Consider the following 27,347-nt stretch of genomic DNA (forward strand, 5'->3'; position numbering starts at 1 on the left):
CACGACGATAGAGTTGACACTGATGAACCGTGCAATCGATGGACCGTGGCATCGCAGGGGCGTGACGGATGCAAGCGGCGTGGCGATAGCTTCATCCGGCAGAGGAGAGACGATGGACGATGGCTGTTGTATGATCAGCACGGTGCATGCGTTTGTAGCTCTCGAATAACCAAACTGCGTGTCGGCGCTGCGGCTTTCAGTGCCTCGTTCTCAATCACACAGACAAAAGGTTCACCTCCCTACCTACTACTCGTTTAAATGAGGAGGAGTTGGAGGCGTCAGTGTTAAGTGAGAAGGAGGAGGCGTCAGAGTGTTTAAGTGCAGTTTCCTCAAGGAACCGAGCGTCTAGGGTGGCTCCCCAGCGTACAGACGACAGCTTCAAGTGGCAACATCCACACCCACATCGCGAATTGAGGATTCCCATTAATCGCGAGCCACCCATCGAGGGGGGAGGGGGGCCTCATCAATCAGCAGCTGAAAGCAACAACGCCGAGTCGATAATAATAGGGGGTTTTCCCCTTTTTTCTGGAAATAAAACTGAAACCTTTTTACAAGGATTCATGTCTGCATTAACCACAATACTTGTTTGCATTTTGCCTGCAAGTATTGTGGTTAATGTAGACACGAATCCTTGTAAGAATGTTTCAGTTTTGTTGCCAGAAAAAAGGGGAAGAAAACCCTATCATTATATTGTGGTACTGGCAAAGGGGGTCTCATGCCGCGTCGATCGAGGGGGCACCAACTGCTTGCTGCTGCTGCCGCTGAGTGCCACCGCGTTCCTGATCCCACGGATCTCGGAGCCGCGGCTGAGTCGGTCCGCCTGCCTGCATCGTGCCAAGCCGTCAGTGGCGCCTCGCTCGACACGTGCCAGACACAGGGCAGAGTCTCTGCGCAGCCAGCCTCCACCGTGTGGGGGGTGGAGTGTCGGAGTCTTCGTGATGAGACCCGCGCCGCTGCGGACGCCGCGCGTTTGTCGACGACCGGATAAGTTCAGAGGACGTCTCTGTGAATATGTGAGCATGCCTGTTGGACTTCTTTCGCACCGTACGGAGCCAGCCGTGCTCGTCGGAGTTGTGCGGGTGGGGGGGGGGACAACAAACTAAGAATTTAAAGAGACGGAGAGAGATAAAAAAGCAGTTCTTAAGGAAATGAGTTTTCAATTTAGAATTTTCGAGGACTACACGTGGCCACTGGGGATGCTATCGCTGATTGAATGAAAACGCAACTTCGGCCGCCCACCGCAGAGAAAACATCGATGGAACATTCGTGACTTGGACGTTGTCAAATATGAGCGTTACATGAAGCACATGGCACGCGTGGCGCACTCACGAGGCTGGCCGGCCCCGAGACGCCGCCGGCTCCGTCCACGCTGCGTTGGGCCACTCCGGTTTGCTCGGGGAAAAAGGCGCGGCTGAAAGTGCGTCTGTTTGCATGCTTGCTGTGTACACGAGTGAATTTACAGCCTCTTTGTTCATCCACTGCTGGATGAAGCTTTTCCCCACGCTATGACGGTCACGGGGGGGGCGGGGGGGGTGGGGAGGGCCACAGGGCTATTTGATGATACAGTATTTCACCGGACGAGTTTGTGTTGGTGAAGTGGGGGGGGCTCAAGATCGGTGAAGATGGCACAAACCACCGCAGCTTACCGAGTTATGAGTGCAGCTTGCCAGCCACCGTGCCACTGCTCCATCAGTTCATTCCCACACGCTTAATTTTTTATCATACGCTACGATTTTGTTCTAATCTTCACGATTGCTTGGGTTTTTTTACACCTAAGTTATACTGTGCTTTGTCTGTTTTGCAAGCCTGATTGACCCATCAAAAGAGACTTTTGTCTCAAACGCCGTTCACCTGGTAGTGAATAACCCTTGTGCACTGGACGCGTTCCTTCTCAGCTTGTCGAAGCTTCAGGGAACATCGGTGCCGTGTCTCGCGATCTTTAAACAAAAATCCTCATTCCAATTGCGTTCGGAGGGCACTGCTGCCCGATTCACAGGGCGCACTCACCTGCGCTGCCGTCCCAAGGCAGGCCCGCTACATCTGCGCAGGTGTGCAATGATTTAATTTGAGACTTTTCTTTGTGGCTGTTAAAGGGGCGACACGCTGAATGTTCCTCATTCCTTTACGCGGAGATTTTGCCAGCAGCCCCAATAATTTTTTGTAGATGCAATATTTCTCGTCGCTGTTGTGGCCGTTTAAATTATTCTTGTATCACCGACAGCCCGGGTTGTTATTAAACTGATCTTCTCGACTTTCCTTTCATCGTTTTTCTTTCGCACGGTGTGCGAAATCCAACTTCGCTTCGATTGACAGGGAAGGCAGCGTGGAAGAAGGAGGAGGAAGGAAAAGAAGTAGACGAAGAAAATCAACCCCTCACACAATTCTTTCAACAACAAAAAAAATCACTAAAGACATGCAGGGATTTCATTTTAACCCAACAGGCACGATGCCAGCAGACTTGTGTGGTATGCGCGTGTGTATAGTCTTGTCTTCGAACGTGGCGTCACTATAAGTGCTGGGAATCTTGAGGGACTTAAGCCATATTTAATTTCAAGTAAGTGAATGTGGCAGCAGCAACGGAGAAAATGTGGCGCCCCGGAATTAATTGGCGAATGTGGTTTTATCATCGGTTCAGTAACAGAGTTTGGTAGAGTACCACAAATCCCCCCCCCCCTTTAGTCAGTTAATTTTGACGGTCTCCCAGTTTTAAAGGGATACAGCACAAAATCAAAAATACAAAAGGGCCCCTCATGCTGTCGATGCCAACCTTTGCTGTGGAGCCTCGGGATGTCCGACTTGAGTTTGAAGTTTCGATAAATTGGACGGGGTTTTAAAATCTCAAGGTCAGACCCTCTCTCAAAGTGCCATCATGATGGCACCGCATTAACTAGATAGAAACCCTCAGTGATTGCATGAATTGTCACAATTCAGTATTGTGGTTCGATTGAAGTATTTATTTTCGTAAAATTGTTACTGTCTTTTTGTATAGTTTCTCAGTTTCTATATCCCACATGTACAATTGTATTTTATGCATTACCCTACATATATAAAACATTAGCGTATCATTCGTTTCTCTGTTATGCATTGCAAATAATGGATTTCTTGCACGCAAAATTCGATGCGCGTATCCCAAGCGTGATAAGCAATTTTAGTCGATGGATTGATTCGTTATCACACACCTAGAACTAACATTGTTGAAATGCATGGTGGTTGGGGATCACAGGAGAGTGCCATAATATGACTCTTGACCTTAACTTTGAAGCCTTTTTTTCTAATAATCTCGGCTTCAAACACGGGTCAGGGAGTCTGGGACACACAGCCTAGGGACGTATTGATAAGATAACACATTTATTGTGGTGGAGTGGTTAGCACACACTGCACTATAAACCGAGAGACCTTGGTTCATTCCCCGCAACAAGGATAACATCGGCGTTGAGCAACATCTGTGCGGGCCCTGAGGCCCTTTCTTCGCCAACCCGCACAGAGCAGCGTGGCAAAGCATGGCCAAACCAAACCCCCACGGCCGACACGTGCGCGGGCTTCGTCCATCGCTGGATTGACGAGGGCGCTGTGAAAACGTTGAGTTGCTGAAGATCTTTAAGCCCTCTCTGTTGTCTGCGCTGCGTCTCCCTCTTAAGTGACGCGCTGTTTTGTTGTTGTTGTTGTTTTTTGTGCCGTCGCTGCAGATGGCATAGCCGAGGAGACGGTGTACGTGCTGGGCGACGGATTCCTGCAGAGCCCTCGCTTCCCGTTGGGCTACCCGCGCGGCTTGGCCCTGCAGTGGCGGCTCCTGGCCAAGGCTGGCGCGAGAATTCAGCTCGGATTCGACGAGAGATTCGGTCTGGAGGAGCCCGAGCACAGCGTGTGCAAGTACGGACGGCGCCAGAGATCCCAGGGGGGCGGCCTTCCCTGTCGCCTCTGCATGCCCTCTCCTAGTTTAGGGAGCCGATGGGATACTCAGTGCAATGCCCAAGCAGTGTTATGTTCATCCTGACGTCTGTCAGTCTGTTCGTTTGCTCGTCAATCCATCTGTCGGTGAACACCTCATACGTTTTCACTAAAACTACAAACCCCCTAAAACATTCAGTACAGTTCGCCAAGGAACGGTGCTCATGTCTGTGAGGTTTATGGGCAACATTGGCTTTGAAATTGAATTAAGAAAATACGTAAACATTTCACGTTATGCTGCATGCCAGTGCGATTTGTATTCGCGTGTTGGAGGGCATTTGCCAGTGCGTGCACTGCTTTGAATGGGTGCAAGCGCACGAGAAATGCATTGCGAAACCAAGGCTCCCTTAAGTCCCTTGCTCGCCAGTTTGTTGCAGAACAGATTGTGTGGCTCAGTCGCTAGTGCCGAGCCTGGGACCGCCGCTCTGAGTATGGAGGTAGCTGCAGGTGCTCTGCACTGTGTCTAGTGGCCTGCAGCATCGAACAATTAAAGCGAACATTTCTACGTCTTAGTTTATCGTTTAAAAGCAAATCAGCCAAGGCACACAAAAAAAGAACTCGATGTTTTTGAGGCACCCGGCCAGGGGTGCCTTGCCAGAGAGAGGGTCTCAGAATGACACTGCCCCCCCCCACTATTTAACAATACGTAACATTGTTGACATCTGAATTGTGGCATCGCAAAAGAGCCCCCCCGCCCCACTCTCCTCTCCAGTGTTCGTTGTCACGTGCTTAAGCAGAGTGCCCTCTCGCTCCGTCCCAGCTGCCCCTCTGGAGGCCAACTGGGCCTCAGGGCAGAACTCGGAAGTAAGCCCCATGCCAATTGGCAGAATCCTTTGCCTCCATTCAGCAGTGGCGGGAGAATGGCAGATGGATAATCCGGCAATACGTTGTTTTTTTATTTGCGTCGTGTGTTTTGACTGCACGATGAGTGCCACGAGTGGCTCTCGTCACCACCGTGGCCACGCAGCTCGCTCTGCCCGTCCGCCAGTCATCGCCATCGCCACGACAATGGGGAACGGCAGCTGGCGAAAAAAAAACTTTAAAGCCCCAGTTGTCGCGTTGGCGTTCGGGGACAAGGCGTGGGTTCGGGTCGGCAACCGGTGTCGTTTTGGGACAGCGAGCGGGAGGAGCTCGGAGGGTGGCAACGGGGAGGGTAATGGGATCAGGGCCGAGGTATAGTGTGGGGAACGAACGGCATCAGATGCAGTCCTCCGATTACAGGGGGGTGGGGGGGGCTTTCACTCCGTGCCTCTATATGGCCCTAAGTGCGCATGCCAGGGCAAAGGGCAACAAGGGGCACTCGCAAAAAAACACCGCCGGGGGCAGGTGGGACAGAGAGCACGGGAGTCGGGCGCACGCCCTCTGTAGCGCGCGAGCAGGCGCGCGGGCGTGGTTCACAAGGGTCCCACGGCTCGCTCGTTTGTTTTTGTTGTCAGCGTAAAGCAAAGGGGGGTCCCCCCCCACCCCGTCCCGAACCACTCACCCTGCCCGGGATCGAGCGACGGGAGCTCAGTCCGCTCCACGGCCGAGCGACTCGCCGAGGAGGGATATCATCCCCCCCGGCTGCGCAGCACGGAGCCCCGTGGGCCAGATTTGGCAACGCAGAGATTTTGTCGGAGGATCTGGCAAACCATTGGGTTACCCACCGCTAGAATTTTCTCAGAGCAAACAGCGACAAATGTAACGACTTTCAGGGACGATGGCATTATGTACACTTAGGAGCAATTCCTGCCATATTCTGCGTCAAGCGTCCTGTACCAATTTACTGTATGTGTTTAATACGTGATGCATTGTCTAGCGACAGTTTTGAAGACTTCAGAAGATTTATCGAGCAACACATAGTGTACATAAAGCTCCAAATTAAGTTTTAACACATAGGGGCTTGGTTAGGTCCAATTTAAGGAGTTTGCATCACTGGCAGTCGCGTAGCTATCGAGAGTGCAGATGGTGCAACTGTGCCTGGGCCCATGGGTCAGAGGTGTCGAGGAGCTAAGCCACAAAAAGAATTGGGCAAAATTGGACAGGGAGTTCCATGTTATTCCTAGCACTTCATCCCAACCACACTACTCCACTGCATGACACCCAGTGTGTTTTTATTATTTTCATACGGCATTTGCAAACCAAAACGAACGAGTTCATAAAAACACACGTTGAGTTTCTAACGCTATTCTGTGGTGTCTGGGGTTGTCCGATGGATTCCATTCCTATAGAAGCGAGAATCGGGCACCATTGATCAGTGATGCAAGTGGTGTAACGCACTTTAGCGTAGTCACAGTCAGGCGACTCCTCGATTCGCCGCTGGCGGGAGGCAGCCGCACCATCCCACGTGCAGCCCTAACACGGCTAGCATGCAGTCCCCGGCTCACACGGTGGAGTGAATGTACGCAACGTATTGTGGAACTTATAACGCGTCATACGGAGCCAACCGTGCTAATCGGAGGTGCGGGAAATGTTGTCGGCGTGCCGGGCGCGCAGGTACGACTACGTGGAGGTGGAGGACGTGGCAGACGGCGCCAGCAGCGTGCGGGGCCGGTGGTGCGGGGCCAAGGCGCCCAGCGGCAAGCAGATCTCCAAGTCGAACCAGTTGCTCGTGCGCTTTCGCTCCGACGAGTACTTCCCCGCCAAGCCGGGATTCCGCCTCTACTACTCGTCCGTGGACACGGTGGGTGCGCCGCTCGCTAAGCCGCTGCCGCCACCGCTCGCTCGCCGCAGAGACGGAACGTTTGGCGAAAGCTGGGGGGACAGGGGGTAAGGGGGGGTGAGCTTTACATTTCTCACGGGAATATTTTTTGCGGCCCACCGGTAGACGGGAGTCGGCACGTGACTTGTAGCCGCAAGTGGAGCGAGTGGTACATCTGATGTGGTGTTCTGTGTGCGGGAGTAGAACAAAAACTATTCTGGATCACCGACTTGGACAGACCCCGGCCACAATTGAAGTCCTGGTGACGGCACTCAGGGAAGGAGCTCGTGGATTGCGTAGGAAGCCACTTTTAGCCATACACAAAAGTATGGTGATGTCATGTGACATGCATGGAATGATGATGTTGATGATAAGATCACGTCTATCTTATCCTAATGAGATCTATATAGAGCCTTTACAAAGGTGCTTTACAGAAATGATAAATTTTGTACCATAGCATGATAGTAATTAGAAATTAAGAATTGAGTTATTGTAAGTGGTGGTGTATTTGTTATACAGTAAAACTAAAGGGATTGATAAGGAGGTGTTATGGTATAGGCCTGGTCGGAGTTGGGGAGCGACAGAAAGCCGGGGGGGGGGGGGGTCATGATCACACCCTTTTGCCACCTAGAAATGGCCCCTTGCATGTATGATCATTGTTAATCATACAGGGTGTCCACGAGGTGTGGACCAATGCGTCGAACAATCATCGATTGTCTGGCAAGAACCGGCGTTTCTCGACACGTGTGCGTCTTCTATGTAACGGGGTTCGTGTGAACCCCCCCTGCAGCCAACGGAGGCACCAGAGCTCACCACGTGCCCGCCGCAATCGTTACATTTTAATCGAATTGTAAAAAAAAAAAAATGCGGCTCACCGTTATTGGCGGCAGCATCACCCTCGCGGATTGGGTCGAGTGCGAGCCATGCTTTGTGTCCGAGGAGGTGCGGGTGGCCGATTGTCTCTCTGTTTGACGGTCCGGCATGGCTGGCCAGCGGCACGCGAAGCTGTCAGAACATCCGTTGGGCTAATTTAATAACAGCGCTTGGGCCGCTGTGGTTTAATTCGGTCCGGGAGGTAGAGCCAGCTTAGATTTTATGATCATACTCTAGGGTACGGCTATGCAAAAGGACTTTTTTCATAATAAGTATGTAAATATATAATGAATGACCTCAGCCTTTTTTTCGGAATGCCTTCATATTTATAACCACGATTTACAGCCTTTGTGAATACACTTGCTCGTCAAACAACCCACCGTATCGGTCACAGGTGTTGTTTGGCCAGAGCTCACCATGCTGGCGAGCGTGGGTCGGTGAATGAGGTAACCAGGTTCAGTTCACTCTGCCAGTGATGTTAGCCGTGGCCACGAATCAAACTCAGGCGGCAGGGTCCACAGCGCCATAGTCCGCAGCGACAGGTATACCAATGGTACATCTCTTTAACCAAAACACTGACCATGCATATTAATGAACGTTACTATACGTTACTCTTTACTACCAAACGTTACTACTTTTCAAGTGTTATCCTGTGCGGTGTTGCAGTGGTTGGAAGAAATTACTCATCACCCCTCTAGGGTTTTAAAATAAATAGCAATTCGTGAGACGTCAACTACATTTTCCCTGTTGATGCGCTTACCACCACTATAGGAATGGGAAGTTATTTCACTGGCTCAACGCCGTGAACACGAGAGGAGTGCTGCCCCCATGCTTATTTAAGAGGCTGGATTTTACTGGCAGGAACCTCCTGGTTACACCAGCCCACAGGGGATTATTGTGTCCGTCGTGCAGGGAGGGGCTGGGTGGGGTGGGAGGGGCTGGGTTGGGAGGGGAGGGTGGGGAGGGGCTGGGTGGGGAGGGTGGGGAGGGGCTGGGTGGGGAGGGTGGGGAGGGGCTGGGTGGGGATGGTGGAGAGGGTGGGGCTGGGTTGGGGGTGGGAGGGGTGGGGCTGGGTGGGGAGGGGCTGGTCACCCCGTGGTGCCCTTATAAAACTCAACGTTTAACCTACTCACGCCGGCTTGTGCCCGCCCTCACAGTCGGCCATATTTGCGGAATACACCACGCCGCCGTTGACCCTGGCCATTGACCGAGCAACCCAACGTTCCTACCAGCTCCCTCTGCAGGAATGTGTTTAACTTGGAACAGTTCTTGAATTTCAACGGTCAGGAATTATTATCATCATCATCATCCTTAGCCACGATCTGTCCACCGTTGTATAAAGTCATCTCCATATTGTCACTTCACAGAGTCCTGCAATACTTTTTGTGTTTAGTTTGTTGTCCTTTCCCCGTACCTCTGATTAGCGCGGTTGACTACGTACGGTGCGAAAGAAGTTCAACATACATACATACATACCATAATCCATCTCACTGCAGCACACGAACCGATGTCATCACCCCTTGCGGTAGTCATCCTCGAAGGTGTGCTCCCTTTATTGACTGCCATCCCATCACCGGCCATCATCCATCGACCATCATCCGTGCTAGCCATGATGTGTCCTGCCCAGGATCACTCAACTTTTATGAACGCTCAGTGTGATCTGACCAATCTGTGCTTGTCCTCTGAAGCTCGTCTTCCTATCTCCGTCCCAAAAATGCAATTCCCAGCATGCATGTCTGTCCACGCACCTTTCAACTTCTGTTCCACCTCCCGCAGTGGCTGTGCTTCCGACCACCCATCCCCGGCGACACGCAGATTATAAACGCCGAAGGTTACGTTCGTCACGCGGAATGCTTATTCGTCGTTAAAACGCATTTCACCAACGCGGCCGCGCACGGATGGACCCCCGACGTGTACACTTGCGTGCGCACGACGTCTATATTTGATGCTGCGGCACACTTCGGATGCCTTTCCAAATAGGCACTGAGCGCAGCTTTTGCACTGTTCAGCGTTATTGCTGTTGCACAGTTCCCTTGGCAGGGGACGTGGCGCCGAATAACCCACCGTATAATTAGTCACAACGAGGAAGCTCAGGCCACTTGTTGCCGCAGAGGCCATTTAAAAAAAATTAATATGGCCTGACGCCGTCGACTTAACATTAAATGATGATAATAATCGCAATGAACGATGATGCGTTGGCTGGAGTTGTAACGATTTGGAGGCGAGCCGCGTAGAGCATGGCCTCCGCGGAAACGCCTCCATATTGTTTTGATTTCTTTCGTCTAATGAGTACTGACAAGAAAGCGTGGCTACCGGCTTGGTTGGCGGACCAAACAAAGCCCTGAATGGAATCACCGAGGTTGAGGCAAAACATTTGTGTTGGCCATTCCTCCGAACGTTCCCCCCTTCCGTCTTTTTTAACGGCGGCTCTCAACGGAAGCGCAACGGAGCACTCGGCTAAATGAATTCCGGTCGAAGGGTGGCTCAGAGGCTGCCCGAGCACCTGTGTCAGAGCAGTCGCAACTCGCTCCGACGGAGAGAGCATAGCCTCCGAAGGCGCTCGGACCATCCACGATTAAAAGCGACTTGTCAACTGGACAAGTCGCTGGACAGAGTCGTTTTTGCACATTTCGTGACGTGGTCATCGTGAAACCTGGCAAAAGAAAATCACGTTCATACTCCTAATTATATCCAGACTCTGATGAACAACATGTATTAAATAGATGAATATCATGTGATGCGTACACATTTATACATGTAAATAAAGAAAAAAGGACTGAAACGCAGCGGATATTCCTTAGAGCTGTCGAGCAGAGAGTACGTGACGATGCTTTTGAGTCGTTGATGAGAGTCAATTCGTATTATGATACACGCGTAGAGTCCACCACGTGGTGGAATCGATTGTTTACCTACCACTTACGCAAATTGCACGGCACGATAATGTTACTTGGGACGGTGCAGTAAAGAGACCCAAAATAAATTACACGCAAATCAAATTGCAACTCTATATGGTGGGGAGAGGGTAGCGTGTGAAATCCAATGTTGCACATGAGGCACCCATTGAACAGAGTCCAGAAGTAGTTCTGTGATGCCATCATCTGGGGGCTGGTCCCTGACACAGAGTAATGCTCAGCTGGCTGTTGTTATCATCCCAGAGGGGTGTTTCTTCATTTCATGGCTTGACTCCATTGCACGCAATTTGGATATCATCCAATCTGGATATAGCTAATGACAACGCCAATAAAAACACGAATGCAAGTTAGAGACATCGTCTTGACCGTTAATGAAGGCAAGTGAGGCTTCGGCAGGACACGCCCGCTGGAAGCAGAATCCGAATATTGATTTATACTGGAGTAATGCCATGAGCTTTAAAGCTCTGTTTCACAGATGTTCAGTCAGAGCAGGGTCTGAAAGTTGCAACAGCAAACAGTATGAACACACGCTAGGAGTGCAAAGTATACGAAAAGAAAGCAAATCACTAAAAAGCCCACCGAGCTATTAGATTATTTATCAAAAGCGACCAGGCCACAAGTGATAGCTCAACGAAGTGGCTTATCATGTGGAAATATATCGCAGCCAAATAATCGAATTGATCTAAATGCATGTTTCTAAATGTGGAGGGGAAAAAAGAGAGAACCCGAGGAAAAAATCCACGCAACCAAATATACAGCAGGCATCAGGGTCGGGATCGAACCCACGCCCTCCTGCATGGCTGGTGGTCGAGACGATCGATGGAATGAAATCCAAAATCAAGAACATGCCCACTGCAGAGATGGATTGATGAAATACGTTTGCATGCAGGTGCCACATGGATTGTATTTCATCGTAGGGCAGCGCAAGATTGCAGCATCTGGGAGAGGCCCTTATCCAGCCGCGGATAGATCACGACCGACGCTGATGATAACGACAAAAGCTCACACAACGTACAAATCGGTTTCCTGCAGGAGCTGTCTGGCGGCACAGGCCTGGCGGTGGGGACCCTACACAGAGGACCCGTCGGCACCGGCACGGCCTCCGACTCCGCCACCGGCGCCATGCTGCCGATCGGCACCGCGCCGCTGACCGGGGTCCGCGGCGCCGCCCTGACTCCGGACGCCGGTGCCGCCGCGGCGGCGACGGGGACGCTGGCGGCGAGGGGCTCGGTGCTCGCCGCGCACCACGCGGGGCAGACGCAATTGGGCGTCGGCAGCCCCTTGGCCGCGGCGGCGTCGGCGCCGTCCGGAGGAGGGGCCGTCGGCACGGGTTCGCAGCGGCGTCTCGCCGACAAGCCGGCCGAAACGCCGGCGGGCACGGGTTCCCACCCGCAGCAGACGCTCGGAGCGAGGGTCCCCGCGGGGATGCTCTCCGGCGGCACGGTCGGCACGGTTCTGCCGCAGCGAGCGGTCGACAGGCCGGAAGAGGCGACGGGAGATACGGGGACGCAGTCGCATCATCAGCGTACGCCGACGCACGCAGCGAGGGTTCCCGTGGGAACGCACGCAGGTGGCACCGGCGCCCACCGCGCCGCCGATAGGCCGGAAGATGCAACGGGAGGCACGGGAGGGCACTCGCATCGCCAGGGCTCGCAGACGCAAGGCGCCGGGGTGCCGGTGGGAACCCACCTCGGCGGCACCATCGCCGTCGGTTCCCACCGTCACGTCGAGAAGTCGGCAGAAACTCCCACCGGGAGCACGGCGGTGCAGGTCCACGGAGCGAGGCTCCCCGTGGGCACGCACTCGGCGTGGTCCGCGGGTTCCCACCGCGTCGCCGACAAGCCAGAAGACGCGTTGGGAAGCGCGGGGTCGCAGTCGCATCCGATGAGGCAGAGGCTTGTCGTGGGCACGCACGCGGCCGGCACGGCCGGCACCGGTTCACACGCTCCCATCGACAAGGCGGCGGTGGCGGAAGTGCCGCCAGAAAGCACGGGCACGCAGCCGCACCACAGCACGTACACGTACCGGGCCAGGCACCCGGCGGGAACGCACGTGAGCGGCGTCAGCAGCAGCAGCGTCAGCCGCGGCGTCGGCTCAGAATCCGAAAAGTCGGCTGGCACCGGCGCTGGCATGCCGGTGCATGGGATGGCGAAGTTGCCCGTGGCCACGCTCGCGAGTGGGACGCAGCACCGTGTCGCGGATCGGCCAGCTGAGGGGACGCCGGGAACTCACGGAGGGGACGCTCACCACGCCGCCGTGGGCGCCAGGCAGCCCGGCGGCGGCGCGGGCCTGCAGAACGTGAGCAAGCACCTCGCCGACATGCACGCCCAGAAGCGCGCGCAGGAGCACGGCAAGCTGGGTGCCGGCAGCGTCGCGGGCGGGGACAAGCACACGGCGGAAGCGGCCAAGCACCCCATGAGCACGCTGGAGGTGGAGAAGCCCCACGTGGGCAGCAAGCAGCACGGCGCCGACGCCGCTCTGGCGGTTGGAACGCGAGCCAAGGAGCTGGCCGTTTCTGCCAGCACGCACCAGGATGGGGAGCAGCAGCACCAGCACCAGCAGCAGCACCAGCAGCAGCAGCACCAGCAGCAGCAGCACCAGCAGCAGCAGCAGCACCAGCAGCAGCAGCACCAGCAGCAGCACCAGCAGCAGCAGCACCAGCAGCAGCACCAGCAGCAGCAGCACCAGCAGCAGCAGCAGCAGCAGCACCAGCAGCAGTATCAACACCACCACCACAAGTCACACCAGTCACAACAGCAGCAGCAGCATCACCAGCAGCAGCAGCAGCAACCACAGACGGCACTCAGCAGGGTTCCCGTCGGGACGTCGCTAAGTGCGGAGATGCACGTCCCGGCGCGACACGGGCACCAGGCGGACGTGCTCCCTGCCGCCACCGCGTACTCCCTGGGCACGCACGGCGGGGCCGCCGATGGGGCCGGTGCCGCCGGCGGGGCCGCCGGTGCCGCGGGCTCGGCGGCGCCGGGGGCACCGGGGACCCTGGGCCCTCCGCTGGCGAGCTCCGCCATGGAGGTGCTTTCGCACACGCTGTCCGCGTTCGAGACGCTGGAGGACATGGTGAAGTTCCTGGAGCCCGAGTCGTGGCAGGTGGAGCTCGACAGGCTGGCCTTCTCGGTCCCGCAGGCTCGCGGGAGGAGCTCGGCTCACGGCCGCCGCTGGAACGGTAAGGATGGCGAAGCTACCCCCACCCCCTACTGATATCATCCAACTTGTGACAGAGTGTTTGGTGCCCAGTGGAGTGCCGAGGCCCTCCCCCCCCCCCCCGACACTGGCTCTGATCCCAAACCCGACCGCATCTGCGCCGACGGTTTAAATTGGCTGCAAAAGCTTTGGGTGCTTCGGTTGTTTGCATTCAGGAGGCTTAAATGTCGATGGTCGGGCACAGATTGTTTGCGGCCTACATGCAACACATTCCAGTGCCACGTTAGTAACTGGCAAAGGGACTTTTGTCTGTTTTCTGTCGGCTTTAGGGTCACACACTGCACAGGAGGGAAATTGCTTGGCTCACTGATGATGGGGATCGTGTATTTGTGAGTGTTCAGCACGAAACTTGACCTTCAGGCTGACTCTGCCTGAGTAGGAAACCAAGAAACATCTGGGCCATACAATTTGGGAACCAAATTGAAACATTTACATTTTAGGAATCTTACGGTGATGATAATACACTCCACTATATACCGAGTACTTTATTCCCATCAAGAACATCATTTAATCTGACATCAGCCCATTACGAGTTTTTTTTCCGTGTGTGTTGCACCCAAACTAGCAGAAATTAAAAAGGCATCTCTATGTACCCGGACAGCTTTGGTGGTGTCCTCAGTTTATCTCGTCTCGAGACAGAATTGACAACGTGCACAACTGCTCGCGGAGATGAGACAAAGGCACTGTGACTAATCAAAGGCCTGAGTGAATTCACAAACTTGCGATTTCCGCCTTAGTACATGCCAGCCGCGATGTATTTAATACTCTAAACCACATTCACATCTCGCTGAAACGGCCGAAACACGGCAAATATTTCTCTCCCCCCAAAAAATAGTGGTAAAATCTTTTTAAAATATACATATTTTTTTAAACTTCAGAGAAATTTACCAAAACGTAAATCATACCCATGGTCTGTCAACCAAACCAGCGACCGTGCCCGAGCTTTTGCGGCCGTCTGGAACGCTCTTCCTTCCGCTATTAGGAAGCCACTTGGAGTTGTGCACTTTTCAATCTTCGCTGACAACCAACATCTTTAGAACTGCTTTGTGTGCGTTAGTTGGTCGTCCTTCTCCCCGGCACCTCCGATTAGCGCGGTTGGCTACGTACGGCGCGAAAGAAGTTCAACGTACATAACTGCGTCGGCACACACGTGCGCCGGCCACCGTGCACTGACACCGCCTCCACGCGGGGCGTCTGCTCTCGCAGGGGAACTCAACCTGAACCGCCTGCGGGAGGAGGTGCGCCTCTACAGCTGCACGCCGCGCAACTACTCGGTGTCGCTGCGCGAGGAGCTTGGCCGCACCGACACCGTCTTCTGGCCGAGCTGCGTGCTCGTGCGCCGCTGCGGCGGGAACTGTGCCTGCTGCGCCCACAACTGCACGCAGTGCCGCTGCAAGGCCACGCGCACGGCGCGCAAGGTGCACGAGGTAACCAGCGCCCGGCGGTACGCGCGGGTTGTGGGGGCCGTGAGGTTGCAGGGGTCGGGGGGAGGGCACGCGCAGATGACCGGTTTGTTTAGCTGCATTTGGCCACACGGATGTATTATACTCGTTTTGTACACATAGTAAAACTAAATGAAAACTACTTTATTTATATTTTTTTAGCAGGTAAGGCCCACTGAGGTATGTAGCTCTTTTTCAGAAGCGACCTGGCCACAAATGATTGCTCAACGAAGCGGCTTGTCGCGTGGAAACTTATAGCAGCTAAATACTCTAAACGCGTGATGTTGAATCCAAATGTGGAGGGAAAAGCGGGAGAACCTCGAGAAAAATCCACGTGACCACGGGGAGAGAGACATGCAAACTCCACATATACAGGTGTCAGGGTTGTGGTTGAACCCACGACCTCCTGCCCCCAAGTAAGTTAATGAATTGTCATGAATAGGGCTTGCTGTCCTGTGTTGTGCAGCAACCCACGTGCCAGGCAGCCGCTTTACCACCAAGTGTTGTTCTCCTCACTATATCCTAAACCATGGGGGAGCTGCTCGCCTGGTGACCCGAGTGGAATTCCCCTTCATGGCCAACATCAGCAGCACGTGATATCGGAACCGGTCTTGGGCACACCCCCCCTCCCCCCACCAAAATGACCATCGTGGTGAAGCGTGGTCGACTACTCCCATGACCAACACGAACAGGGCCTGGGGAGATCTTCATCAAGCAGCGAACCGAAACCTTAAATATTTGCGTGTCTGCCGAGTTTAAATATAACCTTCTCTAAGAATCGCTGCATTTGAGGGTCAAGTGTTCTAGGAATTATCCAAAAATGATTTTCCTCGCCGTGCAGCTTCCCCGTGCCGTGTTGAATTTTGCTGTCAAGGCTGGCCTCATGTTAAGCTCTTATCTTGCACGCGACTAATCCGTTGCAGAGTGGACTGGCGTTACAAAGCCAACCGTTCCCAGCCAAATATTTAGGGTCATTTCACAAGCCTCGGGAAAAACAAAACAAGCTAACCCTGGAGAGTGCCGCTGCATGCAGAGCCACAGCTGAAACTTTAATTGGTCAAGGCCAGCCTGCAACGTAGGGATTTAGACAGAAGAGAAAAAAAAACCAAGATACGTTTAAAATAACAAGCACGCGATGTGAAAGGGCCGGCTGCAAGAATTTGTGTTTTCAAGTGCATGGGTGACTCCAATTGGTACAAAAGCTGACCGTGGCATATGGCCACATCACACGGGTTGACATGTGTAACAAACACTGACAACTACACAAACATGGAGAAATGCACGCTTAGTACATGCCAAGACATGGTAAGAGGAACAATTTCATACATAGACTTTCAGGAACGATATTATAATTCATAACTAATTTCTCTGGGTGAGATCATGTCGATATAATGTGGATAAAAAAAAAAGTTTATGTATGTATATGTATGTTGAACTTCTTTAGCAAGGTACGTAGCCAGCCGTGTTAATCAGAGGTGCGAAATATAAAATGATAAAACACATATGAGCAAATATATAAGTATATATAAATATAGATACATTTGAAAGATTACAAACCGACACCATTTAACCCAAAATTAAGTAATTATGGACTTGTGAGCGGAGCACACAACTTCGAGAAGTGGTTCACAACCTGCAGCCTGCAGGCCACACGTGACCACCTGCCGTGCCGTGGGGGGGGGGGGGGAGCGGAGAGTGGAATTGTGGCAAATTCCATTTCGTTCCTGCGCAAAACGACATTATTTTGCACTCCGCGACGTTTCCACAAATTATTTTCCGGGCGTCGAGAAAAGGTTGGGAACCCGCTGGCTTAGAGAACGTACGCGCAGATTTTAAAGTCATCGATGAAATCTGTTAGGAGAAGTAAAGTGGGATTCGGCAGGACACGCCGCTCCGTGTGATGATGGGCGATGGTCAAGGGCTAAATGACGGGGGCATCAGGTGGAACCGTCACAGCACTCGTGATTTTTATTTTATTTTTATTTTATTTTACTTTTATTAATTTTAATGTTTTACCTACGTGACTTTACCGAAAAAACCTAAGAATATGAATCCTTGCAGTCACGAAAGCTTCAAATCTAGAATTAGATTACGGTACCGTCTTGAGGGCGCCTTCGTGCAACAGCGGATTGATCAAAGCCGACGGTGGCGATGTTGGATTTTGCGGTGGGTGGCTGGGTAGGTGGGTGGGGGGGGGCATCGTTTCGGGGGGTGGGGGGTCTGATGGGAAAAGCCGCGTGCCGTTTGGCCTCGTTGGGCCGATCACCTGTGGGGTTAGAGCTATGCGAGGCGCGTGCTGGAGGGGTCGTGCAGCTGCTTGTTGTATAACCGCGAGAGGCAACGGAATGTGCAGCCCTGCAACTGCAAAAAAAAATTTGATGGAAAAAAAAGAGAGGGGGAGGCAGGAGAGGGAGGGGAGGGAGGGGGTGAGAGTTCGGAGCAAGAGAAAAGGAGAACAAACATGTTGTAAAATATCTGCCTGTGTGTGTGCGCGCGAGTGCGTGCCTGTAGGTAAGGTGCAGAGGTTGGGAGCAATGGGAGACAGGGCCAATAAAAATCAAGCCCCTTCCAAATTGCTGTTAAATTCGTTTCTAACGCGTTATTTATAGCAAGATAATCACAGCCACAATAAAAACTGTCCGAAAACATTGCCTCGTTTTTACGTGGCGCACTTTATGTGTGTGGGGGGGGGGTCACATCATTTGTTTGGGAAATCCCTGAAACGAAACAAACAGCCGACTTCAAAAGTGAACTGACGCCACTGCTAGAAGTGTAATATTAATATAACTACCGGAACCGATTATAACATTGGCCAAACGTCACGACACATTAAATACGTCAATTGAGGATTAAACAATTAGCTTGTTACAGCTGGTGAGGGGTGGAACTGTATAGGTGTGGAGGGTGAGGAGCGTGGGAGAAAATCCCAAGAAACTGGAGCCTCGGGGACAAAGCATCGCAGACGATGCCCGTGTCGCGATCAAGTTTGAGTGGCTGTGAATTCCGATGGAGAAAGTACATTGTCTGGCACAGACATCACTGACGCCACCTTGATGGGGCTGCCGTAGACTACGGCTCGGTACCCTCGAAGTACATTGCACTTGGACCGTGATCATCATCATCGATGTCCATGATCATCATCATCATCGATGTCCATGATCATTGATGTCGATCATCATCATCATTGATGTCCATGATCATCATCACCATCGATTGACCATGATCATTGATGTCGATCATCATCATCATCAATGTCCATGATCATCATCATCGATATCCATGATCATTGATTGATCATCGATGTCGATTATCATCATCGTAATCGACGTCCATTATCATCATCATCATCGATGTCCATGATGATCATCATCGATGTCCATTATCAATGATTGATTGATCATTGATGTCGATTTATCATCATCGTCCATGTCCATCATCATCGATGTCCCCCAAGGCTTAAATCGTCACCTAGGAGAGCTCTGTGTGTCTTGCCACTCGGATCACTCGTTCACATCTCACGTCGTTTGGCCTTCACGGAAAGAAAATCATCGCTCTCCCCTGCAAATGATTATTCCACATGCGGAAGGCATTGCGAGCCAAGGCAGGGCAGGATGGGGGTTTTTCCATATTCCTCTGGAATGTTTTAACTGTAAGCATCATTCAGTTGTATCACAAACAAGAGGATTTTAAAAAAATGTAAATGAATAACAAAGCTAATCTACCGATGTGAAATGTGTAATCCTTCTTAAAGAGCTACAAGGTGGTCAGCTCATTGCCCTAATGGATCATTGAATGCATCTGTGTGGCGCGATGAAATGTTACCCCCCCCCCCCCCCCACACGCTCGGTGGGTTTCTCCAGCTTTTCTGCTTTCATTCCACATGCCAAACACCGAGAAATGGATTTGGCCCAACATCCCAAATGATGGGGGGCATGAAAAAGAGTTAACGAGACTCAGCAAGGCGACTATCTTAGGTGAATAGTCAACGTTACAGATGCAGCCCTGCACATTTTTCCCCACGCCACTGCTGGGAGAAGGTCCTCTTGAAGATTCGTTGGCCTACTTCTCCTCCACACCTGGCCAGACGTTTTCGGAAAAGAGCGGGAATACCCATAATTTACCAACACACACACACACACCACCTGCAAATCAACTGCGGCGGTAACCCGTTTACACCGCTGCGCTGAGGCAGAGGGTTACAGGGAAACGTGGCCAGTTGTTTCAAGCGGCACGCTGGCAGATCGGACCGGCGACCTCCTCTCTCGTTGCAATGTCCAGCGTGGCAACCGTTCCACCAGGGAAGCATCCCTAGCGGGTAAATTAATTGGCCTCGAGAGAACGATTATTTACCCGCTGTATCGTAGCGCCGCTGCATCGACGCCAGCCGATGGAATCTGCAAACACCCTCGTGGGGGGGGCGAGCGAAATCTGTTGGGGTCCAAGATGCTAAAAGTGTCACAGCGACCAAGCGTCGGCGTTATCTTACCGGGTCAACATTGAGCGTCTTGTCAGTGTCTTTGGATCGAAACGAGGCATACGTGGGTCGCTGTGTACCTTTAATATCCTGTCCACAAAAGTGCACTATTCAACCCTCTACTGTAAACAGAAAAGTCGGGATAGCTTGGGGCAAGTGCTGTTGGTGAACATATATTAGTGCTGGAATGGTTGCGTGCATGAGCGGTGTGTGGGCCTGCACCACGCACACCCAGACACCGTTTGTTTACTCAACGCTCCTGGTGACCACATCACCGCACCAGCTACTCAGCTGACACCAGCTGGGGGAAGGTAGGCCGGATGAATCGGGAACCACGTGCCCCTGATACTGCGCATGGCCAAGAACAAAAACCTCGGTTTCCAGGGTCGAGGCACGACTGGGAGCGAGCCGCTATTCAGGCCACAACACACCAGACAACGTTGTCTCCCCAGTGCTGATGTTTCCACGATGTGCCCGGTACTTATTTGAAATTCAGCTGACTTAGAGGGGAAGGCCCAGGGATCGGTTCAGATGTCACGCGCCACGTAAGTTGGCCATAGCTGCGAATCAAGACTTGGGCGGCAGTGTCCGTCATGCATCGCATTCGGCAATGCACTCCTGTCCCCCATGCACACGGACACACACACACATAAAACATAATGTTCGTGCAGAAACAATAAACCCTACTACGCACCCTCTTTGGAAAACACATTTCGAGAGTTGACTTCGGTTTCACATATTTCATCCAACCACATTTGTTCCACCGCAGTATGCTGAATTGGAATAGGCGGCTAGACGGTGGAGATTTAATATCGAACTCATGCGCAGATGAAACGGAGAAATGTAATCTGTTCCTGTCAATAAAGTTGGTGTGGGAAGGCTTTAGATTAAGGCCGTTTTAGCGCTGCACACAAAGTGTGACCAAAGGTGTTATTTCATGTGCGCGTGTGCGTGTGCGCGTGCGTGTGCGCGTGCGTGTGCGTGAGGAGTAATGGTGCATACGCTCGTGCGACGTCCTACAATTCCGGTGCTGCGAGTTCGATTCCTGGCCATGGATAAACATAAACGGAAAGTGGCATCTTCATCTGCTTGAAGCATGTCCTAGGCCCTCTCGGCCTTCTATGATAATGAATCTGGCGCAGCGAGTGAAGATCAGCGCGAGGGAGGCATCGGCATTTTGTCGTGGCGCTGGCCATGACAACTTCCCCGTGTACCACGTCAACCTTCATAGGTGCTTGTTAACAGCGCTTTTTACCACATCCTTGATGGATAAACAGAAGGGATTTGATGATGTAGCTCAGTGGTCACTGTTTGCTTCCTCTATATCAGCATCCTAGAATCGATTCCTGGCTATGCATAACATTATTCCTGAACAAAAAATAGCAAAAAAATATATAAAACATGAGGCCTGAACATTCTCAGGAGCTTGCATAGGGTAACTTACCCAGGTTAACCTTGCCTAGGTTATCTCAGCGTAAAGGTAAATGGGAGTGAATTGTTTTGGCCAGACCCCTTTGCGTGCAGTGCTGACCAAAGTGGAATAATGTTCTCACGAACAGCGGAGGCTAAAAGCAGATCTTGATTTTTGTGCTTATGTGTGTGTGCGAGTTTGTATGTGTGCTTATACGTGGATTGTGTTGTTATTGGGAGCAGTGGCCCAGTTGGCAGTGAACTGTGCTACAAATCCAGCCACCTGAGTTTTATTGCCGGCCATGGATAACAGCATTGGCACGTCAGGGTGTATGAAGCGGTCATGGGTCTCCCCTAGGTCTACTCAGGCCTCGCCGATTACCTTGGACAGAGTGTAGACGTCAAGACTGCCGAGACAACAGTGGCCAGGCCTAGTGCTGGGTCATGTCACCGCCTCGAGCACGATACGAGCCTTAGTTGATGTTCTCTAATTACTCCGGCGGTCGAGGAGGCGAGACGTGACACCTCTGTTGGAGACCCGCCCGTCTACTGTGTGGCAGCTGTGCGATCTGGCAGAGGGTAGAACATGTTGGCGAGGCGTGGTGGCATCAACGGCTTTTGTCTTGATGACATCTTGATCTTGAAGGAATATTTAACTGTGTCCATGTGTGTTGCGCGTGCGTGCGTGTGTGTGTGCACGTGGTGGTGGTGCCGTCGTAGGTCTTGCAGATAAAGGCGTGGAGAGGAAGCTTCCACAAGAACCTGACGGACGTGCACCTGGAGCACCACGAGGCGTGCCAGTGCACCTGTGCCAACGGGGTCAACGGATAAATCGTGGCCAAGTCATCCACAAACGAATAATAATCGCACTTATGGCTGCACCACAAACAACAGCGACAACAACAGCAGCAGCAACGACGACGACAGCAGCAGCAGCGCAATCCAGCAGTCACAGCCTCAATGCCAAAGACAATTTGTCAGCAATTTCCCCACTTGCATCGAGCAGCAGCCTTCAAACAATACAAACAGCAGCAGCAGCAGCAGCGCCGCCACTGACAGCAACGCCACTGCGCTCCTCAGCCCAAGACCAACCACGACCCACCCCTGCCCCCCACCCCCGACAAGCACAAGCAACCCAATCAGGACTGAAGCTAGCGCCGACAACGGCACGAACAACAAGACGTGGTATCCAAGAGTGGGAGCCGTGGGGCTGGGGAGGGGGCACGCGCCGCCAGTCGCGTCTACCGGCGCCCTGCCAAATTGGTCACGCAGACCCAGGCCACTTAGCTGGGGATACGAGGCCAAAAGGACCTGTTTAAGGACAAGCAACTGCGGCGGCTCCCCACCCTCCTCCTCCTCCTCCACCCCACAATCCCCCCCTGCCCCCTCAACACCGCTGTTCCTCTCCCACCACAGGGCACGGCTGCTCAGAAAAGACTCAAGTCAGCAGCAATTGATTGCACAAACTCGGCGAACTTTTACTTGCCAAAGGAATGGCGCGCGTCACGCAACGGAGAGGGCCTCAAAAGGAGAAAAAGCCCCAAGGGCATCGTCGTTTTATCATTTTAAAGGGCTCCTCTGGACGGTTAACGGCGATGCCGTTCGAGGCAGAGCTTTCCAGCAGGACACGCAAAGCCCCTCCTGGGGGGGGGGGGGTGAAGGGTGGTGCTGTGGGTTGAGAGTGATTGAGAGAGAGAGACGCGTACGGATTGGTGGTCGTGCCGCAGAAAAGCGCAGAAGTGGCTCAGATATATTAAATAACCGCTCCCCCACCCACCACCACCAACCAAACATACAAAATTAAATCCTGTAAACAGTTTCTACGCGTGCCTGAAGGCCTCCCTGGCTGGGTCTGTGACCGACGCTGAGGATTCTGTTGTTCGGGATGAGCGCCCCTTTCACTGGAGCTACCCCTGGGCACCTGCCATCCCACATTTGTTGTTTTTCGTTTTTCTCTCCTCCCTCCCCCATCGCTCAAAATCGCACTCGAGGCTTCTCTCCGCGTTTACAAAATGTTTTGTTTCCTCGTCCTTCTCCCTGAACGGGCTGTGTGAATGGTCCAGAGAGAGGCAGGGAGGGAGGGAGGGAGAACAAGAAAAGGGGGGGGGGGCGATTGAAGAGAATTGAAAAAGAAACAGAAAATGACACAAAAAAAAATTGCGTGTTGAAAGAGGGACGAGAAAGCTGCTGGTGTTTTTATATATATATATATTTTTTGTGTTTCTGGTTTATGAAAGCAATTCACGTTGGCCTATTTGCTCACTCCTGGTTTTTAAAGCACTGCTTTACAGAAGGCGATGCTTTAAAAGCCAAAGAGGAGAATTCTTCGCATCGCCAAGGCGCTTCCTCCTCTTTGCTGTGCGCCGATGCTACGCTCGGTCGAAAAACGCAACAGTAAGGAAGCGAAACAAAACGTCAAAGCACTTAAATATGTTCCTTGCAATATACCACGATACCCGTGCAGTACACGAGAGTAGTCAAGGGCAAATTTAGGTTTAAAAAAATGTGCAGTAAGGATACGTTAATTTTGGGGAGAGAGATATTGAGACTCATGGAAAAAAAAGGACATCACGGTAATAATTCCCAAACTTTATATAAAAAACGAATGTGCTTGTTTGAGATTTGTACCATTTCAAGACAACAAGTTTTGTAAAAAAAAAAAAGGTATGGTGCCCCACTACTGTCTTATTTTAAGACATTTTCACCGCCCGTAGAGTAATAATTCTTCGTCTGTGTACTTAATTTATATGATGTAGGTGCTGTTTTCTTGTAAATATTACATAAATGATAGTGTTAAGGGCATTTATGCTGTTTTTGTATTATCGTAATTAATTATTTTGAATGGGCAAGGCTCTTGAAGGCCGATCGCCGTTCATTTTGGTTTCGATTGTGAGCCCTGCGAAAGATGCCTGGGATGAGAATATCGTTTGCCCGCATTCTTTCTCGATGCCAGCAGTGCCATTCTCCTTCAGGCCTGAGACTCTGGTTCAATGCAATATGTACGCGCTTCGTGAACGATAACAAAACCACACTGCACGCCATCCTCAAAACTCAAGAAAGCAATTTAAGAGCAGCGATTCGTCGCACTCTGCCCTCTAATTGTTCCAAGGGAACACGGTTCAAACGTCGGTGGCGGGCAATGCATTATGATTGTCTCAAGTTAATTGTACATTTACTTTACGGTCCATTTAACGGTTAACTTTAGCCACGGAGGAACGAGCGGCGTAAAAAACCGAAGTGGTCTCCGAGTTTAAAACAAAACACATGCTCCTCAATCCACACAGGCGCGCAACAAAAGGAGCATTTTTAAAAGGAATTCTTGAGCGACCATACGAACATTTTTGCAGTTTTTTATTTAAATAAAAGGCTGCCCAATGCCCGCTATTATCGTCGTTGGCTTTAGTTTGACTCCGCTTGACTCCTCGATTCCAATTTTATAAAGGAAACCAGACAAGCCGCTGATGTTTTGTAACGGCCCTTGTGACTGAGAGTGATTGTTGGATGTTGGATGAAGGGGGGTGGCAATGCCCATGGGTGCACCAGGGGGCATTGCGAGGGCAACAAGTGTCACAGTGAATATCTCACGCGATTACGAGTGACATTGGACGATGCCAGAGACAGGCTGTATCCCTCCTTGGGAAGCGCGCTGATGATCATTAACATGGGAGGGGGGTTATTTTGCTTTTCCACAGATTATCATCGATCCGTTGCGTAAGCCGTTGTATTTTTTTTGACGTCGTCTTTTTAAATTAAACGCACACCTGTTTTTTGTACACCACTGCCCCGTATTTCTGCAACAAATAAACAACAACGAAAAAAAATACTTTCCTTTATGAAATGTTTTGTTGTTGTCCAGGAAAAGTGTAAAAGTTTGGTTCTCTGCGTTGGTTGGTTTTCTCCCGCTATTTTTTTTGTTCCGTATTTAAACCAAGAAGCATTATGGAAAATAATAAAACGAAACGTTTTAAACACGGCAAATGCGACCTTACCACGGTGTCATTCTTTTGTTTGATGCGCGAAGTGCCGTCGCGTCTACCCCCCCCCGCGCCAACATTTTTTTTATTTTTTGACAAATCACACCAAAGTCCTTCCACAAATATTTCTCTGGCAAATATCCAAGCTATTCCTAGAACGGCACTCTGGCATGAGGTGAGATTATAAATAAAGTACTCTTTGTTCTCCTAATTACCCTGATTGTTCTGAAAAGGAAGCCCTCAATTTTATGCGCGCAAACCCCCACGATCAATCCCCACACGTCTCTATTTTCTACTCCGAGGCCACGGGTGGCCCCTCACCGGCAGATCAAGCAAATCGGCACGTCCCGGGAGGGTCGGGCCCGCTACGTTCACGTTGAAGGCCCGTGGCAATTAGGCCCTCTTATTCTGCCGTTTCGCTCCCTGCCACGTTGGTAGTGCCCCCCCCCACGCCACTGTGAGCGTCCTCGACATCGAGCATCCCAGCCTCGCCCTTCCCTTGCAAGTTCAGTCCGAGCAACAAAGACCGGCACCGCCCAGTGAGGTGGAGGAGGAGGAGGGGGGGTCCCCGTGTAAACGCGTCTCGGAAACACGCAGAACCGCATTCCGCGAGGCCTCAAGAAGCTTGGGACAAATGGAGCAGGGGCCCAGGGCTTTCAGACACTCCGGTCCTGACGCCCAAATCAATTCCTGCGCAGCTTTCTAGGTTTACCGTCGTCAGAGGTAGGGACGGATGCACCAGGGGCTGGGATTTTGAGAGTGGTTTGTTCGGCAGTCAAATTTTAAGTCGGTGGTGACGAGTGAGATTAATCCTATTGCCTTGCCATGTCACATCGCGAGCGTTCATTGTTATTTGCAATTCGGTGATGGATCAATTGGCATCAAACAAAGGGAGTTCGATTTCTGCATCTGTTCAAATGACTCAAATTGCGACCGATCTCAGATTACGGAAGCTAAGCAGGCCTGAGCCTTGCGTTTGAAGGGGCGACCACCCTGCACGACGGGTGGCGACAGGCTGAGGGGCTCCCTGCGGGGCAATGCAAAACAAATCAACCGTCATAGTAATAGGTTTTTACCCTTTCAACTGGAACAAAAACTGACACCTTTAATACAAGGCATCATGTTTGCAATAACCACAACACAAGCAGTCAAAATGCAAACAAAAAAGAAACAACTCTGATGATGATAATGATATGCACTGTCCTTGAAGTTGATTGGTCCACACCCGAGACAGCTTTTGTTAGAGCCCAGTCTCCATTGGTCTTGGACCAGATGACGCCAAAAGGCGTACATTGACCATCGTAATGAGGTGTGGTCATATACCGACCGTGGCCAGCACGCTGTGGGGAGGCCCTCATCCCACGGACAATTTACATTCTACAACTACTACGACCATCACCAAGGAGACGAATAAATGGGAACTGTCTCACCCTGATGTACTTTAAAAGCTCTAATAATGACCCCTGATTGCTGCGGAAAAAACCCAACAATGTAGACCCAGCTGGGCTCAATAATTACAAGTGTCAGCAGCTATGTTGGGGTGCATTGTTGGATAGCAGAACTCAGGCGGTGGCTTTCTTGGAGCAGCGGTATTTGAGAGCTGTGAAAAGCAAACAAAGTCACAGATAAGAAGGAGTTATCACACGACCAATGCGTTTCATAGCACAACACTTCGCCACCGCTTCCTTTCTCGTGCCAAATCTGTCAGCTGTTGCACTGTTGACCCGTCTTACAGGAAGAACGGTGGTTAGATGTCAACTGCCTCGCCTGTTATACAGGAACTCATGGGTTTGATCCCGACCCTGACGCCTGTATATTTGGAGCTTGCATGTCTCTCTCCTCCCGTGGTCGCGTCGATTTCTCTCCGGGTCCTCCGGTTTTATCCTCCACATTTTAGAAACGTGCGTTCAGAGTATTTGGCTGCTACAAATATCCACACGATGATAAGCCACTTCGCTGAGCTATCATTTGTGGCCAGGTCGCTTCTGGAAAAGAGTTACATAGTTCTTAGTGGGCCTTACCTGGTAAAATAAAACAAAATAGTGAGGTAGTCTCACCACCACCAGCACCACCTTCTGGCTCTGGGTCTTTCCTTCATCACTGGTATCAGGAAGCCACTCTCACAATGCCTACGTCATTTTGCCTGCCCTCTCCTCCATCAACAACCTCCTCTTATATTCTTGGTTCTTTCGGTAAAGTCACGTAGAAGGGAAATAATAAACATAAAATATATAAACAATAACATTTCTCACGACGTTTCGACTGCAACACAAGCAATCATCATCATCAGGTGTTTGATTGCTTGTGTTGCAGTCGAAACGTCGTGAGAATTTTTATTGTTTTATATGTTTATTATTTTATTATTTCCCTTCTACGTGACTTTACCGAAAGAACCAAGAATATGAATCCCTGCAG

The 27,347-nt window shown here is 51.6% G+C and overlaps 1 protein-coding gene across 1 annotated transcript in view; it reads left to right on the forward strand.

The window, feature by feature from the left end:
* The window catches only part of PDGFC (platelet derived growth factor C), a 34,262-nt gene extending 12,446 nt beyond the window's left edge, over nt 1–21,816 (forward strand). Inside the window, exons 2-6 of the mRNA XM_078865090.1 lie at nt 3,687–3,870; nt 6,424–6,610; nt 11,446–13,594; nt 14,839–15,059; nt 21,679–21,816. Coding sequence (XP_078721216.1) covers nt 3,687–3,870; nt 6,424–6,610; nt 11,446–13,594; nt 14,839–15,059; nt 21,679–21,789 — 2,852 coding nt within the window. The 3' untranslated portion in view covers nt 21,790–21,816. The remainder of the gene's footprint in view (nt 1–3,686; nt 3,871–6,423; nt 6,611–11,445; nt 13,595–14,838; nt 15,060–21,678) is intronic.
* Nucleotides 21,817–27,347: the final 5,531 nt, after the last annotated feature.

The sequence above is a fragment of the Lampetra fluviatilis genome, chromosome 19 (assembly GCF_964198595.1).
Source record: "Lampetra fluviatilis chromosome 19, kcLamFluv1.1, whole genome shotgun sequence".
Taxonomy (NCBI): domain Eukaryota; kingdom Metazoa; phylum Chordata; class Hyperoartia; order Petromyzontiformes; family Petromyzontidae; genus Lampetra; species Lampetra fluviatilis.